Source organism: Aulonocara stuartgranti, assembly GCF_965226115.1.
Source record: "Aulonocara stuartgranti genome assembly, chromosome: 18".
NCBI lineage: Eukaryota > Metazoa > Chordata > Actinopteri > Cichliformes > Cichlidae > Aulonocara > Aulonocara stuartgranti.
The window spans coordinates 25159947-25178723 of record NC_138954.1 but is presented as its reverse complement, the minus strand read 5'-3'; the positions used below and the strand labels follow the sequence as shown (position 1 = coordinate 25178723).

Sequence of the window (18777 nt, the reverse complement as noted above, 5' to 3'; positions counted from 1 at the left end):
ATTAAGGAATGAACATGGCCATCAATAATAAAGGTTTTGTTTTGTACTTTGGACAGCCACTTTTACTCACTTCATAATGAATTCATCGTAGCACTAAAGTTGAACAGTAACACCAAAACTTGTTGTTTATCAGAACCATCTGAGCTGAGACTGAGGGTGGAGTCTGACAAAAGGGAAACTGTCACAGTTTTGTCTTGGAAGGACATTTCAGTGGAATCACGGAGTGAATCTGAAGGTTTTCAAATGGAAACTTCCACTTTCAGCCACTAGGTGGCAACACACATTCATGCCTTGTCCCACTTTGACACACCTTTTCACCATTTTTTACCCACAGCAAATGATTTCGTTCGCCTCATTATTTTTCATCAACCAAAACTAAACCATGTCTCATAGATTTCTAGTTATGCCAAAGAGATTAAAATGTTTCTTTTTTGAGCACGCAGTGCTCCATAACAAATGCTGTTTGACCGCAGTCAGCTCTGTCTTGCACTAAAAAAAACCCAACATAACCGATTTTAGACCTGGGAGAGTCCTGTGCAGCTGTTCTCAACTTCAGTTGTGTCCAAGTGATCCTATGATTTACAGTTAGAACCTGACTGATCATTTAACATTTAACAAGGAATATAATTGATTAACACAGCACTGGGGAAAAAGTTGTATTGTGCTAGGAATGGGTAAAAATGGTGTGTGCCTTTATTCTTCAACACACTCTCAACTCTCTTGGGCAGCTTTCCTGTAATTTCTCCAGGTTTCTTGAAGAACAGTCGTTTTCGTCTTCGTTGCTTGCTTAAAAGAAAAAGAAACATTCACAAAACACCCAAAGTTTGATCCTGGGAGGTAGAAAGGAGACTAAAGGAATGTGTGTAGCTGAGAATGGTTTCTTACACGGTTACATGCTGTGTTTTAATCCAGTTTCACGCCTTTGAACACATCTTCCATGGAAATGCTCGACTGCAGAAAGCAGGAAATCAGTTTAAAAAATATTCAGTGTATTGAATATCCAGAATGAAAGACACAGAAATAACCAGCTGCGTCTAATTGCATATATAACTGTCCCATCTCCCACGGCACAGGCCATGTTAATCAACCTTACACTGACCTCCTCCAGTCTTCCACATGAGCCGGGTGCTCTTTTAAACCCCAGGGACAGTTTGAGCAGACACTTAGGAGACGTTTGCACACTACAAACCGACCTTCAGCATACCCGCCTTTAGTATGGACCTGAGATTCCTCTTTTTATCTTCATCTCTGATTGTGGGGGCAACACTCAGCATCTCTCCGGCTGAACGCACTGCACACTGCAAAATCAAATGGTAACGTGTATCGTCTTTGAGGATTTGTGTGTGGAACTGAGATGTTGAATTATACACTTTGCAGTGCACCTTTTCCTAAAATGAATTCATGGAGTTATTAATATCAGATGCAGAAGTTTTGTTGCAGTGAAGTTCAATTCAGTCTTCTTTGGTCGTGTTTGTGCACTCACATTAGTCATGTCTGTGCAGAGAACAGTTTCCATTTTTTTTCTTCTTAAAGTAACATCTCTCTTTAAGTGAACTGATATTTCTTGTGCTTCTGTCAACACATTTTGATTGAATAATTTCACTGCTCTGCTCTTCAGGCTCTTTGGCATCTCCTGCAGCAATGTCTCTGAAAGGCTTGTGAGCCAGATCAAAGCCTGGCAGATCAGCAGAAGCTGTCTGTATGCAGGAGAGCAGTGCTCCTATGAGGTCAGACACATCACTTCCTATTCTTTAAAGCGTGGGATAAATTTTTTACACTAAAAAACCTCAAACTTCACCCTCAGTGAAGATGAAGCATTTGCTAACCATTAATAACATTTGCTATGTATGTTATAAATGCTGTTTATGGGATTTGGGTAAAGTGATCTCTTTCTTGATGTATCTATTTAAATGAATGAGTTACTGCTAAAAGCAAAGACCCACAGACCCACAAACTCTGCCAGATCAAACATGCAGAACTACCTGCTGCCTGCTGTAAAGTTGTTGCAAGGGAGAAACTGAAAGTAGCACAGCGGTAAGTGGTATTATTGCATAGTAGAAGTATTTAGAAAACCACAGGAACTCAGTCTTGAAAGTGTCAGACCATGTAAAGCTAACAAGCAGGCGCACCGAATCTGAATGAATCGCATCAAAATGTCACCAAAACACTGCTGTCTCAATAACTGCAGTTTCTTCTCTGGCATTAACATCAGCATAGCAGGACTTTCCCCAGGTCAAGCAGTTCCTGTAGGTATGTTTAGGTGCCTTAACGTTTTAGAATAGAATAATCCTTTAATTGTCCCACAAGAGGAAATTTGGTTGTAAAAGGAGCAAAAAGACACATGTACAAACAGAGCAGGATACAAGACATAGAACAGAAGCACACAAACATTTTTACATATTTACATCATAGACAATAGTTACCAAAACAGTACTGTACAGTTATTAAAATTAAAGTACAGATAAGTGGCAAACCTAGGTTGAGCTCTCAGCTGTCATTTTGCCAAGCCTGCAAACTCATCAGACTCCTTCTGGCACTTTGTGTTACATAAAATGTTACTGTCAGACTTCAATCAGCTTGAAATGTCTTGACAGCTTGTGTCATCAGCTCCCAACCTGATCATAGCCACGCACACATCTCCCAGAACAAAGAAAGTGAACGACCTTCAGTTCCTTGTAGAGCAGTCCACAATTTGCAAAGTGACCGTAAGTGTGTATAAACTGTGTATAAATTACAGACTACAAGTCTGGTGGAATGCTTGATCGGAGATAAAATCAGAACGCTGAACATTTCATCAGATTTACTCCCAGAATTTCTTGTTTGACAAGCCAACATGTTTCTGACGAGCAGGGAGAGGCGGTGTCTCAGTTCTCCACAGATCCAGCTGATAACGGCACAAACTACTGCAGCATGCAGAACCTGATGGACGGTAAGTGGAATAATTGCTCGATGTTACTGTGAATTATGAAATCACATCAGCAATGTTTGCTTCTCTCTGCTCAGGAAGTACACTGAGCGACGCCGAGGGATACAAAAAGTTCAGCAACAAGTGGATCTGCCCTGGGTTTGATGCCGCCAAGTGCGCCCTGCTGTAAGAGACGAACGGATCCTGCAGGCTCCATATGTTGCCTCTGAGAAATGTTTGCTTTGAACAGTGTGTCCTTCTCCATAAACAGAAAATGTCCACAAAAGATATAATAATAGAGCGTTTATAACACATACATTCAGTAGGATGTAACTACATGAATCTTTTAACTGGTTAATAAACTGTAAATCCATGATATTTATTACTTTGCCTTGTTCAGAGTTTTGGTTTTTGTTTGTTTCCTGTTTTATACTGAGACTATTACTTGTCTTGTGCATAGCATAGACAGTGTGCAAAAGATTGATTGAGCTTTTCAGCCATGTGGACAAGAAACAGGGTTAGTTACCCTATGTGCGAATGCTGTTTGTTGATTACAGTTCAGCGTTTAACACAATAGTGCCCTGCAGACTGTTCACAAAGCTGAGGGATCTGGGACTTAACAGCCGTCTGTGTGCATGGGTGTTGGACTTCCTCACTGGCAGAACTCAGGTGGTGAGGGTTTATATATAAAATATATATATAATATAATATATATATATATATATATATATATATATATATATATATATAATATATATAATATATATAATATATAATATATATATATATATATATAATATATATATATAATATATATAATATATATATATAATATATATAATATAATATATAATATATATAATATAATATATAATATATATAATATATATATATAATATATATAATATAATATATAATATATATAATATAATATATAATATATATAATATAATATATATATATATATAATATAATATATATATATATATATATAATATATATATATATATATATATATATATATATATATATATATATATATATATATTTTTTTTTTTTTTTTTTTTCCTCTACACCCCCCCCATTTTTTTTGCACATGTCGAGGAGCGTGTCAGGCTACATTTCACTGTGTGTTATACTTGTATAACTATGCATGTGACAAATAAAGAACCTTGACCTTGACCATTTCTTAAGCTTGTATTCTTTGCAACAGCCAGCAGGGGGAGACTCCTGTAATTGGAAAAAAAGTTGTGTAGAAAGGTCTGGGCTTGCTTTCTCTGTGACGTCAGCAAATATTTTCCTAATAAAGTCAGGAGGTCTAACTTGGGTCTAATTTAAAATCTAATTGAAAACAATCTGATGTTCAGTCTGGAGCTCATGGGCCCAAAACAAGACTGGATAGAGTAACGTTTGCTTTACTGTGCGACGTCGAGGTCACTGCAGTGAGCACACATGGTTTCTCAGTGGTATCGAAATCATTTTGATTTCTCTACTAAGTCAAACGAATCAGAATACTAACCAAGTCATACTGAAAGCCGCTTTCACCTCTTCATGCTGTGCATGTTAACGGCACATACTCTAGCAAGCTGATGAAAGAATGGGCGGCATGCAGATTGGAATTAGTTTAATCTTTTCTTTTTTTCAAGTTCATTTCACTTTACATCATTTATAACTTCCAGGTTAGAATACATTCTGGAGAGCATGATCACAAGCTTTTAAAGACTGGTATTCTGAATACAGATGGATACAGATTTGACAGAATATTCACACATTATACATACATTCATTTAAAAAAGAAATAGAATAAGAATCTGCTGCTTCAGACTGCTCATTTTTCTACCCTTGGCTCTGTTTCCTGTCAGAGTGAATTGATACAGTAATTTGGCCACCCCAGGTACGCAGCTCTGACTGTAAGCACTCGAACCTTCTGTTTGTGAGGAGCAGCCAATCACAACAAATCTTAAACACAGATTGTCCTAAAAGGGAGAGAAACGTATTTGTTTGAGATATTTCAGCAAGAGTAAAAGTGCAAGAATAAAAATACGGAGGTGAAGCTCTTTGGTTCAGATGAGTTTTTCAAATAGTAAAATTATTAGACGGTTTGCCATTTAAATAAAATCTAAACGTTGATTGTTTTGTTCTGCACTCGTGCAGGTTTCAGAGCTGCTGACAGAAGACACACAAAGCTGCAAACTGCCGAAGGACAGTGAGCGAACGTGTGAGGGACTTTCCCACCAGCCTGCAGTAAATGTTTGGTTGGTGGAAAAAAAAGCTTGGCTATCTCTCTCTCTCAAAAAAAAAAAGAAGATGCAAACATTTTGAAAATACCTGAAGTGAAACAGCTTTGCAGAGAAGCGGCTCAGGAATCAGTTGCATTAGCTGAAAGCGACATTGTTAATAGTGTTTTACACTTGCACAGTCATCCACATATGAATATAATCAAACTGTAAAAAAAAATCCAGAGATGAATATTAAGTTTAAATATGCTTCTGAAAACTGAAGACTGTGATCACATGACCATGACAGTAGGATTTTCATTACGTAACGTGTTAATCAGACAAAAGGTGATCAGCTTACATCTTCACAAAACTCTCAAAAATAAAAATCTAGTTTTGGCAACATTTTTAAACGTATATCCTCATAGAAGATATTCTTTGCTCTCAGTGGAAAAGTGTAGCACTGAAGAAATCACGTCACCAGTTTCTCAAATTATTTGTCTTTCATTTGAGAAATCCTCACAAACGCTGAGAGTACATGCAAAGCCTTGTTTTCCGTGAACAAGGCTTTGGGAGTCTGTTTGTAGCTTCATTGTGTTTTAATGCCTCCATGAATTTCTTCCTCTGTGTCAGATTCAGTCATGCAGCAATACAGCAACATCTGGGTGTATCTGGTGGCGAAGGCTAGACGAGGACACGGCGGAGGATGTGGGAGGGATGGGAAGAAAGAGAGGAAGAGAAGAGGTCAGTTACAGCTGATTCATGATTCAGGATGACTAATGCTGAATTTGATGTTAAAGACGGCGGTATTTGGCAATCTGGGTAAAGGGCGAAAGGAGGACATGTAGCACGTAATTCTAAGTAGAATGACTTAAATCAGGGCGTTTTCACTTCTTTGAAAAAGGAAAAGAACAGAATGCTATGCAGTCCTGTGAAAATCTTTTTGTAGCTTGTGAAACCACCTTTAACGGCAATAACTTGAAGCGATCACTTTCTGTGTTACTTTATGAGTCTGTCACATCATTGTGGCGATATTTTGGCCAACTCTTTAAAACGCTGCTTCAGTTCATTGAGGTTTGCAGCCATTCATTTATGCACAGCTGCAAAATAAGCTAAAACCATCACCCTCCACTACAGTTGGTATGAGGTGTTTGCACTGATATGCTGTGTTTGATTTACATCTCTACGTTTGTCCAGAAAACGTTGATCCAACTTTGCAAACCTAAGCTGAGCTGCCAGGTTAGAACATCATGCCATCTCTCACATTCTTTCTCACTGCAATTGTTGCATTCCTATGGAAGCAGTAAAGATGTGCTTAGTTTTTCACATGACTATATATTCAACCAACAACGAGGCCTAGAGAAAAACTGAAAACAGTATAAAATATAGATTTTAAGTCTTACTGTTTAGCTTGCGGATGAATTTAGGCCTTCTCTCCTCAGGCAGGTAAATGGCCACGTAATAAACTGGCACACCAGACAGTGCAATACCAATTCCTATGAGGGAGTTGATGGTGTCACCGTACAGAGGGACGATGACTAAGAACAGGCTACAAAAACAGTAGATGAAGGGGAAGAACAAGGTGAGCTGTGAAGAGAGACATGCACATCTGGTTAGTCTTTCTGAGAATCTCTGAGTGTTTAAATGTGTATGTTGACATGAAGAGCAATGGTTCAAAACACAGTGTTCACCACCTTTTTATGTTCATAATCACTCAGTGTGCACAAAACAACACCACACTTTAATTCTGAGTGCATGCAACTATGGTAACTATTTATATTTCTTTCTTTCTTTACACAATTCCTGATTTTATTTCATCATATGGAAGCTGATGTATAAACAAGGAACAGATGGCAGTGGCAGGAAGTGAAAACAGTTTGTTGTGATGGGAGAGGTCAGATTTGGGGACAGCACTTTAGCAGAATCTGAAAATGTTTTTATATTTTCTTACAACCACTCGACAGCTTAATTCGCTCTTAAATGTGTATTTGTTGCTTTTGTGTTGTAAATAACGAGGGGCAAGTCACGCATTTTCTCCTCATTCATGCTAGTGTTTCAGCAGCGCTACAGCTGAATGGGTATAATCTTTAAACCATGAATTGTTAATCTAGTGTAAATAAACTCGGTGACGTTAATTGTGAAGGTCAAAGAAGTTGGCAAGCTAGCATACAGAAATGATGTCACGTCAAACAAAATACATATCTGACCTTTCTTAATGTGCTCGTGACTTCCTGTTTTAAGTTGAGATCCCAGACTGCCACGCACCCTTATTAGTTTCGGTTCCTCTCTTTGGCACCGTTCATGCCAGCTTTCCTGTTTTCAAATGTTTGTATGTAAACCTACTGGGCGCTAGATATCACACCAAAGCCAACGCTTTGCTGACTGCCTCTTATAACCTCTTACAGCTGTGGTGTGTGTTGGTAACATTTAGAAAGTCCTGTATATGATAAAATATCATGCCATATTTGACCTCTGACCTCTCTATCAAGGATAGTAGATTGTTCTGAATGTCAGAATGATATGATATTAATGCTATATAGCTATTTAAAGCTAGGTTTCCTGCTGGCATTGTTGGTGTTGACAGCATAGAGGCATATAGGGAATGATGTATGTGGATCCTAAATATCATGTTATTTGGATCTCTGACCTTTTCTTCAAAAAAGGTCGAACTTAAAAAAAAAAGAAGCGTCACCTTGACAGGTCTGTATCTTTCCGGCTGGGTGATGCGTAGGTAGATGAGGCCAGCCACAGAGAGACCCACATAGAGCCAGTAGCTGAAGCTGAAGTAGTTGATGAGCTGAAACACGTCCCTCACACACAGGAAAATCAGGCCCATTAAGCCCTGTAGCCACACAGCACAAGGACAAGTAAAGAATCCCCATGGGATCATGGTATGATGAAACACGTTCATTTGTGTTTTACAAGGCAGTTTTGTTTCTAACGTTGAATAGCAGAGCAGGTATGGGCGTGTAGCGCTTCAGGTGAATCAGACTCAGACTGTTGGGGAGGTGACCCTCTCTGGCTCCAACAAAAAACAGCCTGTGTGATCAGCGAGGTGGAAGGTTAGTGGGAACATACTTCATCAGTCATACTTCCATCACAAGTGCCATCACAGCGTAAGTTGGGACACACTCTGTATTTTCTCATTACCGTGAAGCAGCAATGACGGAAGCATTGAGTCCTCCATAGCAGGACATGGCTACAGAAACAGGGATGATCCAGCTGAACGGCCCCAGGACCGCATTTCCAAATGTCTGTGGGGTCACATTTGCATTGGTTAATTCACACTACATATTGACGATGAAGAGATCTGAGCAGTTTTCCTAAGGGTCTGTCGCGGCCTTAAACCCTTATATTTTCTGCAGCTGACGTAGATGTTACATTACTTTATTTTCTCAAGTCCTGTTTTCATCTCAGAGAACAAAATGTCCTGGTCTAAGCTGAACAGACCTATATTTAGCAGGAACGAAACTCTCAGGTGTCTCACCACAGCGACAGCGTCACTGGCAAGCAGAGAGGACATGTCTAGAACCACATAGTACGCCACGTTGGTCAGTAGGTAGATGATGGTCACTATGGGCATGGAAATGGCGATGGCCAGGGGCAGATTTCTGCAACAAAAGCATAATCACACACAGCGATTACAGAAGAATCTGACTTCAGCTCCTACACTTCATTTCCTTTTGTTCAGGAATATGTTTTACACAGAGCTGGGACAAAGAATAGCAGCTGGTTTCATGCCAACAATACACAATTTAAAAGTGTTCAGATAGTGATTAAAAGACAGTTATGGGACGCTGTGCTACAATAAGACTCGTGAAAGTAACTGAAATCATCTGCAGTTAAACCTGTGATAATGAAATTAGGCGTATTATCACCATTTAGGTTGCTTTAGTAGCTCTTTTTTGGGAGTCAAGCATTTTTCTGTCTTATAAATGTCCACTATTCGCTGTCTTTTAGCTCTTGTTTTGGTCTCCACCAGTTTTTGAAGGACTCTGTAGCTACTGCATGCTTCGCTGTCGTTCCCAGCTGGTGTCCAAATGGGTCTGCACACAGTCTGGTGATGGGCAGGTAGTGTGTAATGCCTCTGTAGTGTAGTTTTCTTTTTTGTTTTTTTTTGTTTTGTTTTTTTTGTGTCCCGTTTGGATCTTTAGCCATCAGAATTGTTGTCTTAAGGCCAAGAAAGATGCCAAGCGGATTTATTTTACCAAGTGGATCATCATGGCCTTGCCATATTGGTCCATTTGATTGACCTTTATTATAATTATGTATTTATTTTATTTGCAGTTGCTACAAATGGGACAGACATGACTGGGGGATAGGACAGGGAGAAAGAATGAAAGAAAGAGAGGGAGAGAAAGAAAACCAAAGGGGAGAAGAGACGGTGAGAAGGGGGGAAGAAAGAAAAAAAAAAGAAAGAAAAAAACAAACAAACAACAAAAACAAACAAACACCTGGGTCACCTGTATGGAGAAAAAAAAAACAGAAGAGAAAGCAAACAACAAAGAGCAACATAATAAAAAAAAAACAGCACCATCACAATAAACTAGCTAGCAGTAGATATCAGTAGATACTAAATAATAAATGATATTGTGCAGCACGCAAGATAGACAGCGCACAATGTGCTTTGAGGCAGCAGCCAAGAAAGGTGTAGTCCGCGTGAACACCCGTGTGTACACCTGTGTGCACACCTGTGTGGATCAGCGCGCTTGTATTCCAAAGGTTTCTCCATGTAACGATCTGCTAGGGAGTGTGGGGAGCCACAGCCCCGTCCTCCAGGGCATGAAGCAGGTATGGAGGAGATCCAGGCCCCAGACATCCAGAGGCCCCAGAGTACGAGGACCCGAGGAGGACCACCAAAGGGGGGGGGAACCGTGCCACCCTCCTGGGAAGAGCTGAGTAGAGCCCCAAAGGAGAGGTCACCCCGCAGCTACAGAGCAGAGGCCAGAGGGGGTTGCAGTGGCGTGCCCGCGGGCTCTGCCGGCAGCCAGCTGTGCCAGAGAGGACCGAGCTTCAGGCCCAGAGGCCAGAGGCCTGAGGGCATCCCGTCCCCCGGAAGGAGCCCAGCCGGGCCACAGGCGCCCGGCCCCGCCAATCGGCCACCAGGAGTGAGCCGGTACATACATGAGCGCCCAGCCCCAGATGACAAGGACCACCAACACAGCAACGTCTGAGGGCATCAGCCACCGGCAGGGAGTGTGGTGAGGGGAGATAGGCCTCCGTACTTTAGAGGGCCTGAGATGTTCCCAGAGAGGTGGAGTCTAAGACCCAACCTGACATATAGACACAGACGAACAGGCGCACGCAGACACAAACGTGCATTCCCACCCCATATACACAACCAAATACTCGGCACTCGCCCAAAGTGTAGACAGACACAAATAGACACTGCACAGACAGTCACACTCCCCAAACATACTCTATATCCCAGGTCCAGGTACCCCCGCCCCCAGAGGGGCAAGCCGCACCTAGACCCAGGAGATGTAACCCTTCTCTCTGGGGTGGAGGCAAGCGGACCACCTCCTTATCTGCAGTAGCAGGGAGGCCCCGCATCCCAGACCCCAGTCTGACGGCCAGCACCTCCTCCCAGCCCCCAAGCCCTGACGGCTAACAGAACCGGGGTGAGTGAAGACCTCAAACCTCCCTACGCCCGCTCATATGTAGTGTTGCTGTGTGCTGTTCTAAACTGCATTTAAAACTCAGGAGAGCATGGTACTAGCTTCCTCTCAGAGAGCAGCACGGCTCTTCCCGAAAACCCTTAGTGTCTAAATGCATTTAAAATTGAGGGTAGGGCACCAGCGCCAGAGGTGGGTTGGAGTACACCGACCATCCTCTGGATGCTGTAAAACGTGCCCACCCCCAAGGCCCTATATGTATGTGTTATGTGAGAGTGTGAGTAATGTGGATGTCTAGGTTGCAGAATAAAATTGAGGCACAGGCGGCCAGAAGGGGACAGAGGGGGAGTGCCTCCCCTGCACCCTGGTGACATACCTGCACCCCAAGCCCTGCGTGTGTGGGTGGGTGTGGTAGAGCGGGAATAGGGAGGCAGCTGAGGATGGGGAGGGAAGAAAGGGAGGGGCAAGCGGCCCCTCCCTGGGGCCAGCTCCCCCGCTGACCCCAGTAGGCACCCCCACACTCTGGAACCCACCAGGGCAAGGGGGCCCAGACCCATCCGGACCGGGGCCCGCAGCAGCAGCACCGCCCAGCCCCACAGAGTCCGGGGCAGCCCACCCGACTCCACCCCAGAGAAAACTGCACCCACCCCATCATCCAATCAACTCCCAAACTACACAAGACAATAGACACCCAGGTTGAGTTCATTCTCCACCTCTCCTATATCTCTCCCCCCACCTGCAGAGTGAGGTCCTGTAGTGAGGAGACCACCTGCAAAGATATAACAACCTCCCCACCAGTTAGAGAGCCCCCTAGTAGGGCCGATACACCAGAGGTCCCCTGCACTGGGGCTGAGCCCCCCTGCACCCACCCGCCCACTGCTCCGGCGACACAACAGCCAGGACCCAAGCCCCCAAGGCCCGGCCAGCACCCCAGACCGGGGGGCGGAGCACCCACCAGACCCCCAAGCCTCCCAGGGGCAGCCAGGCTACCAGGCCAGTAACCAACGTCCGCCAGCACAGACCCTCCCCATCTCCACTGTACGCAGCCACAAGGAAAACACCATCCAAGAGCCCCAGAGCTCCTAACCAGGTCATGGCCACATCCCCCAGGTTAGTCCCTCTAGGGAAACGTCCCTAGGGACTCCCCAGACGCCCTAAGGCCGTCCCTACCCCCATATCAACCACAATAGCGAAGGCAGGACCAAACCATGACCCCCCACCCCCACTAGGTGATGAAGCCGATCAAAGGAGCCCAAATGATCAAATGTGATGGCAGATGTTGTATCAAGACTAATGTGATCTATTAGATGGTTTCTATATTGGTTAGAATTAAGATTATTTTTATTTTTCCAGTTAATGAGGACCATTTTCTTGGCAATGCATAGGGCAGTAAAAACAACGTGGGCTGTGTTTATTTCTGCAGTGACCTCATCCAAGTCGCCCAGCAAGCATACTAAAGGGGAGGCTGGAATGTTACATTTCAGACACTTTGATAAGTCTTCCCATATCTCACGCCAAAATTTCTGAACTGGTGGACAGAACCATAGAGCGTGGATGTAGTGTAGTGTAGTTTTTTTAAAATACTTTTTTGCTTAAAATATCTGCTGCTTCTAAGAGCAAACAAAACAATGACCTGCCTTTTGGAAGGTGAAAAGCACAATAATTACAATATTGTGGATTTAAAGAAAATGTGTGAAACATTCAATGCAAAACACAAAATTTTCAAACAAATACCTTCTGACCCTAAGCTTTTATATTAGGTTTGCATCCTGCTAATTTTAACATTTCACAGAATCAAAAGAGCTTTTTAGAAATGTGTTTGTTATTGGTAAGAAGAGTTGTTGCTGTAACACGGAAAATGACTCATAGGATTGGTTTTCTACCTTAGCTACAACACTGGCTGTAGAGAAATTTACTTATTTTATCAGGGCTATTAAACAGTCACTCTTTCAGAGTTTTGGGGGCTTTCCTTTAAGTTATCTAGAGAGAATTTATTTGACTTCAATGTCGGTGATATCTGATAATCTACGTACAAATAGCTATTTGTATGGTGGCCCAGAGAGGCCAAACGGACTGCAACTTAAGAAAACACCAGCAATAAGAAAACAGAAATAGGAAAAACGACAACGGAAATAGGAAAAAACAGATTTCCAAAAGCACAAGGGAAGTGTTTCTGGGGACACAATAACTCCACGGACCAGTTGCAGGAACCAAAATATGCTAAGAATTGCGCTGGGAGACACTTAAAAGTAGTGGAGGATCTATCGGTTTTGTGAGGAAAGAAAAGATGAGAGGTAAGTGTGTTAGCCTAACTATTAGCATAAAAATCCATCATCAGTATTATACGTAGCATGTTTTGGGTTCCTGCAACTGGTCCGTCGGGTTATTGTCTCTCCAAAAACACTTCCCTTGTGTTTTTTCCTATTTCCGTTTTGTTTTGTGTGCTTTTGCAGCGTTTTTCTTATTGGGCCACTGTATATTTGTGATTTCCTAATGGTGTTCCAAAATAAGCAGCTTTGCACGAATCTTTCATTAAGATGATTCTCCGTCATGTTTTTTGTTTGTTCTCGTTACACAGATGTATAATGCTGTGAGTGGACATTAAAAATATAGTCAGTGCTGTGTTTTAGTGCAGGAGTCCAGTGGCTCATTTTTATTGTCTGTACTATCTCAGCTAATCTGCTCAAAGGCATGTTAACCCTTCTACTCTGATTGATCAGGACTGTCAAAAATTAACTTTTAGTGGATTTCTCATCACTAAGCTAAAAGCAGGAAATACAATCTAGTCAGAAGTTGCCATGGAGCCTCGAGCGTACGAGTCTGAGTGCATTTTCTTTTTCATTTCACTGCCTCAGTCACCTCTCTGGGTTACAAATCTCCTCAGTTACATAGTTGAGCGTGTCCCAGCCAGAGTAGGAGAAGAGAGCTGAGTAGAGGGCCAAAGCGATGGCGCCGGGGTCTGCCGTGGAGCCCTCCATCGGGTTCTCAAAGCTCTTCGTTTCTCCTACACAAAGACAAGATCGAGTTTTACTTTGAGTTAGAGCTGGGCGATAGAACGATAACGATATGTATCGCGATATAACTTTTACTCGATAGAGAAATTAAGCTATCGCGATAGACCTCGCCGCTCTTGTCCTCTTTAAAAAAAAAAAAAAAAAAAAAAAAGGTCAGCCGATCCAAATTCAGTAGCGCAGAGCCGAACCAATCACAGCCGCAGCGTCACGTCGCGTGACTTGTTACCTACAGCACAAGTGCCAAGCCGCACGTGTGTTTGTTTGGGAAGCAGCCAGCGCATAATGGAGGAAATGAGTGTGCCGACTAGAAAAATCAACCGAGCGTGACCGAAGAGAAAACAGATGATGGTTCCAATGCCGGAGAGATTGTCGAACGGAAGAGCCATAGAAGTTCCGTAGTGTGAAGGTATTTCGGCTATTTCAAGTCTGACAAAAAACAGAGTAGCGCGCACTGTAAATTGTGCCGAAAGCAAGTCTGGAAATACAATAAACTGGTGCATGCGTCACACTGTGCGCCACGTTATTGTTTCGGTGAAATGAATTTCTACAATACTGTTACTGTTAATTCTACTCTCTGCAGTGTTTAAATGCTTACATATACACACAGTTACTGTCCCTCCACACATACGACTCGGTTCTGCTTCTATGCCCCAGCTTTGTTTACTTTTTCCCACCGAGGCTTCTAGACTTCTGATTGGCCAACATTTCTGCACGGTTAGGAATCTAGCGCCACCTGCTGCTTTGGCATGTTCATAGCAGCGTTTTCCTTCATTTCTGCCTTTATGTGTGGACGGGATTATTTTTCAAAACGAAAACGGAAAATCTCCGTTTTCAAAAATACCCGTGTACGTGTGGACGTAGCCTCAGTCTCTGACTGGAAGCGCTAATTCATCATTCGGCTTTTGTCAGACTAAAGTAACTGTTAAAAGTGTTTGAAAAGCTAAGCTATACAACAAGGAGAGATTGAGAATTTCCTTTTAGTTCTCAGTTTATTTGATATTGACAAAAGTTAGTCAGTTTTGTCTGTTCTTCTGTAAAACAAACTAAGATTTATTTTTAGAATTAATATTTTGTTTCTAAGTGGAATTGACAGTTTAGTCTGTTTCATTTGTTCTATTTTGAAACTTAAACGCTTTAGCGGCTGCCTTTTGTGTAGTTTGCAATATTTGCCTTTATTTAGCTGAAAAAGTCTCATGTTCCTTAAGTACATCTACCCTGTTGAACTTATTATGGGAAATAAATATTTAAAAACAAGCTGCTGATTATTTCACATTTTACTTGTGAGCAACGGCACATTTAAATCTTACAAATATAGTTATTTGGCTTATATCGTGATAGATATCGTTATCGCCTGAAATGAAAAAAACATATCGTGATATGAAAAAATCTCATATCGCCCAGCTCTACTTTGAGTGTAACATTTTATTTAGCTTTCCCACACGAATTCTTACTTTTACTTTCACTTACCACTGGATATCTTCAGGATTCCTATAATAATGATGAGGAAAAGTGACATCAGTTTGGCATAAGTGAAGATGTCCTGCACTAGAGTCCCCCACTTCACATAAGCACAGTTAATGAAGATGAGGATACCTGGTACAAAGTAGAGGATGAAGGCAATGAACAAACATGACCAAACACAGAAACACTGCTTCTGCTTTCTACGATGTACATTAAGGAATCCTGCATGACACAGCAGTTTAGCCAGCAGTTTGTGAAACTAAAGCAGTTTGTAGCAAACAGAAACCTGACTCTCTCACACTGCTCCTTTCTTTCTGTCACGTGGGCTGCAAATGGCTCGAGGATACCAAAGCAGAATCACACTTCTTGGTAGAGCGATGGGTGATTCACAGCATCGCTGCTCTCTCACGTAAATAACACTTCTGCTTGCTACAGTCTGCAATCCAATCACTGCAAAACTCTGTGACATGGGACTGGCAGCCTAACTTTAGCTTATGCCAGTACTACAAAGGGCTATCGGGTTTGGTACTGGCATGAATAGATCAGATGTGACTGTGGGCAGCACTAAAGCTCTTTTAATCTGGTTTTACTCAACTATTCGAAACGAAACAAAACATTTTACATTTCTCCTGACTGCCACAATAAAAGCCACACTGTATTCTGCAAGATATACATGTTTAGGGACTGTAAGGAAATTAATTTGAGTCATTCGAAGCATTAGCAGTGGGCAGCTCCAGTGACAAACTAGACCTCCACACAGAAAATTCAGGCCCAAGCTTGAAACAGAAAACAGTGAAGCAAGAGCACTAACCACTGAGCCCCTGGGCTGTGTTTTCGAACTGGCAGGAGTGGATAAGGGTAGGTGTTCATCAGTAGTAACTTAATATAAGCTGTGGCTATATCAGGGTAAAATTACAAGTAGCAATATTGGATTGTATCACCATAATTATGTAATTAAAACCCAGTGCAGGAATGTGTTTAACCAAGGTTTACCAAGTAGATGCTTTATTAATTAATTTAATAATTGTTTGTAGAGGTTAAAAAGAAATGAAATGGCTTTAATTGATACAAATTTAGACTTGGCATTGAGAAAATAAGTGCATTCTCACTCCTTCCACAGAAATCAAGCTGAAGTTTTAGCGGTTTGGTGGTTTAGAGTTTCAAGTGTGTGTTAACACATGTCGCAATCATCCCAGGAGTGGATGTTCCAACAAAATCACCCCAAGGTCACACTGCAACATTAAGAGAAACTGCAAAAACCCCCAAGAGCTACATCTCAGACCCTACAGGCCTCAGTAAACATGTTAAATGTTACAGTTTACAAGAGTGCACTTAGAAAGAAAGACTGAATGACTATAGCTTTGTTTGGAAAGGTTGGGAGGAGAAAGCCTCTTCTCTCTAAAAAGGACATGGCAGCATAGCTTAACTTTGCAAAGTTGCATCTAAACAAACTACAAGACTTAAGGAACAATGTCCTTGCTGTCATTGAGTCGACCATGAACTCGTAGGTATACCAAAAGCATGCTAGAGTCAAATGTGAGTAGTTAGTAAATTTAAGCTTTTTCTGCAGCAAACTGCAACAGCACATTTTGTTTCATTTAAAAATCCACATTTACAGCTCAATACAAAACCCAGTGGGCACACTCATTCAGACACAGCTGTGTTTCTTACAGAGACAGGCTGCAGCAAGGAGGCGGACAGCAGCATACGGCGGCTGGCAGGTGGGGTAGAAAGCCTCCACCAGGTAGTTGGCGAATGTCAGCGAAATCACAGCCTGGCTGGCTGGCTCGATCAGGAGGATGGACGTCCACAGACGAATGAAAGCCAAGAAGCCACCAAAAGACTCCAGGATGTAGGCGTAGCTGGCTCCAGATTTGGTGATGGTGGTGCCGAGCTCTGCGTAGCACAAAGCCCCAAACACTGAGAAGATCCCGCCAAGAGCCCAGATGAGCAGCGCCAGTCCATAAGAAGCGCTGTACATGAGTACGCCCTTTGGTGAAACAAAAATCCCAGAGCCGATCATGTTGCCCACAATGAGGCAGATCCCATTCAGGAGAGAAATCTCCCTCTTCATCTGCATTTTCTCTTCTTTAACACCATTTGGAGCCTTTAGGTCCTCCTCAGATGGAACTCGTGAGCTCGGACATATCGTCTGTGACATGACCCCAATGGTCTGTCTCAGATCCCCCATTATTCCAGCAGAGCTGAGATGGAGATGATAGGGAAAAATTAGATGGGATTATTCAAATTTAACAGACTTACCTAGCACACAATGTATTAAAAAAAATAAAAAATTCTCCATGACACATGTTCAAACTTAAGAATACAAGCATGCAAATCCCCAACACAGATCACTCCCCTTTGTTTATAATTATAGATATAAATGAACAGCACGAGTGACTCATGACATATAATACAGGCATGTAAATAACAAAAGATTAACTTACCTTGTTTTCAAGTCTGTCTGTTCCTCTGAACATGCAGTCTGTCTCAGGCCACCACTCAGGTCTGAAACACCAGTCTGGCACCGGGGGAGATCACATCTGAGAGGCACCAACAGGATGGTTGATGTTGCAATCTCTGCAGGTCAGCCCTTCCATAACGTGTGTTTTTCTTGGGCCACTCTCATGTTGCCCCCTGTGCTATTTTCAGAGACAAGCAGACGTTCTTGCCCACACAGAGCCTTCAACAGCTGAGACAGAGGGAGCCAAGCTCCAACTGACCCGACATACAGGATAGTTATTTATACTGTGATGAAAAGTGTCATTAAGCTTATCTTAATTTGCAGGGAGTGTTTCCAGGGGCATAACCCACCTCATCCCTGGTATACAGAAGGAAGACTCTACTACTATGAGTTTTTGTGCCTCCTTGTAGACATCTGCAGGCCAGGAAAATGACTAGAAAGCTATGTCCAGCAGCTTGTTTGTTGAACGATCTATAAGTGAAGTACAAACTTGAATAAACTATTTCTTGCCAAGCAGCCAACTCCAAGGCTAAAAGTGCAACTTCCACTTGAGGTCGGCTCAAAAGTAAGTCAGTCCTCACATGATATGTTAAAATGCCCAGCTTTACAGGAGCAATATACATGTTTATAGCCTGCTACAAAAATTATTTTGGTAATTTAGCCCATGAGGATGAAGACTCGACTGTTTAAATTGTACTCAACATTAAAGTCATGGATTGTGAAGCTAACAGGTGTATGCCAACATAGGCAAATGAAGCCTCTAGTTGTATGTTAACCTTTACTTCAGCTTGTCCGAGTCACTGAATATCTTGAATATTTCTGTGTTGTTGGTGACATCTTCAGTATTTGAGAAAGAGTGTGCACTTTTCTACTGCAGTTAGCATCAATTAGCTAGTTTTTGGCTGTTAATCCACCTTGCTAGCCAAGCTATCTAGCGCTAGCTAAATAATCCAAATACCTTCTAGCTCCAAAAATTCACAAACCAGTAGGTGATGTCAATGTGGCTTCATACATCTTTCATGTGCACTTAATAGGCATGTACACCAGTTGAACTGCTTGTAAACTCAAATATCTAGTTATTGGTAGCCAAACACATAGTAGC

At 42.1% G+C, this 18777-nt stretch overlaps 2 protein-coding genes across 2 annotated transcripts; one reads left to right on the top strand and one right to left on the bottom strand.

Annotated features, from left to right (window-relative positions):
- The first annotated feature begins 1113 nt into the window (after positions 1-1113).
- Positions 1114-3293, top strand: LOC309693105 (uncharacterized protein). The gene is made up of 5 exons (XM_082512077.1): positions 1114-1313; positions 1619-1727; positions 2595-2705; positions 2851-2929; positions 3004-3293. Exons 1-5 carry the CDS (start codon positions 1216-1218, stop codon positions 3093-3095), a joined length of 489 nt encoding a protein of 162 aa, XP_082368203.1. The 5' UTR covers positions 1114-1215; the 3' UTR covers positions 3096-3293.
- A 1221-nt stretch (positions 3294-4514) lies between these two features.
- Positions 4515-18234, bottom strand: LOC309693704 (Y+L amino acid transporter 2). The gene is made up of 10 exons (XM_082513170.1): positions 17659-18234; positions 16883-17415; positions 15218-15343; positions 13596-13740; positions 8609-8732; positions 8272-8375; positions 8064-8160; positions 7814-7963; positions 6525-6708; positions 4515-5805 (listed from the first exon to the last, which is right to left on the bottom strand). The coding sequence occupies exons 2-10, from the start codon at positions 17400-17402 to the stop codon at positions 5711-5713; spliced, it is 1545 nt and encodes a 514-aa protein (XP_082369296.1). The 5' UTR covers positions 17403-17415; positions 17659-18234; the 3' UTR covers positions 4515-5710.
- Between the last annotated feature and the right edge of the window lie 543 nt (positions 18235-18777).

What these genes read in the sequence shown, in the direction of transcription:
- LOC309693105 (XM_082512077.1), top strand. Translation starts at nt 1,216, where the DNA reads ATGGACCTGAGATTCCTCTTTTTATCTTCATCTCTGATTGTGGGGGCA. An exon ending in GCACACTGCAAAATCAAATG is followed by an intron (nt 1,314 to 1,618) that starts GTAACGTGTATC and finishes TCTGCTCTTCAG; the next exon opens with GCTCTTTGGCATCTCCTGCA. An exon ending in CCACAATTTGCAAAGTGACC is followed by an intron (nt 2,706 to 2,850) that starts GTAAGTGTGTAT and finishes TCTGACGAGCAG; the next exon opens with GGAGAGGCGGTGTCTCAGTT.
- LOC309693704 (XM_082513170.1), bottom strand. Translation starts at nt 17,402, where the DNA reads ATGGGGGATCTGAGACAGACCATTGGGGTCATGTCACAGACGATATGT. An exon ending in CCTTGCTGCAGCCTGTCTCT is followed by an intron (nt 15,344 to 16,882) that starts GTAAGAAACACA and finishes ACTTTGTACCAG; the next exon opens with GTATCCTCATCTTCATTAAC. An exon ending in TCCGTCATTGCTGCTTCACG is followed by an intron (nt 8,161 to 8,271) that starts GTAATGAGAAAA and finishes CTGATCACACAG; the next exon opens with GCTGTTTTTTGTTGGAGCCA.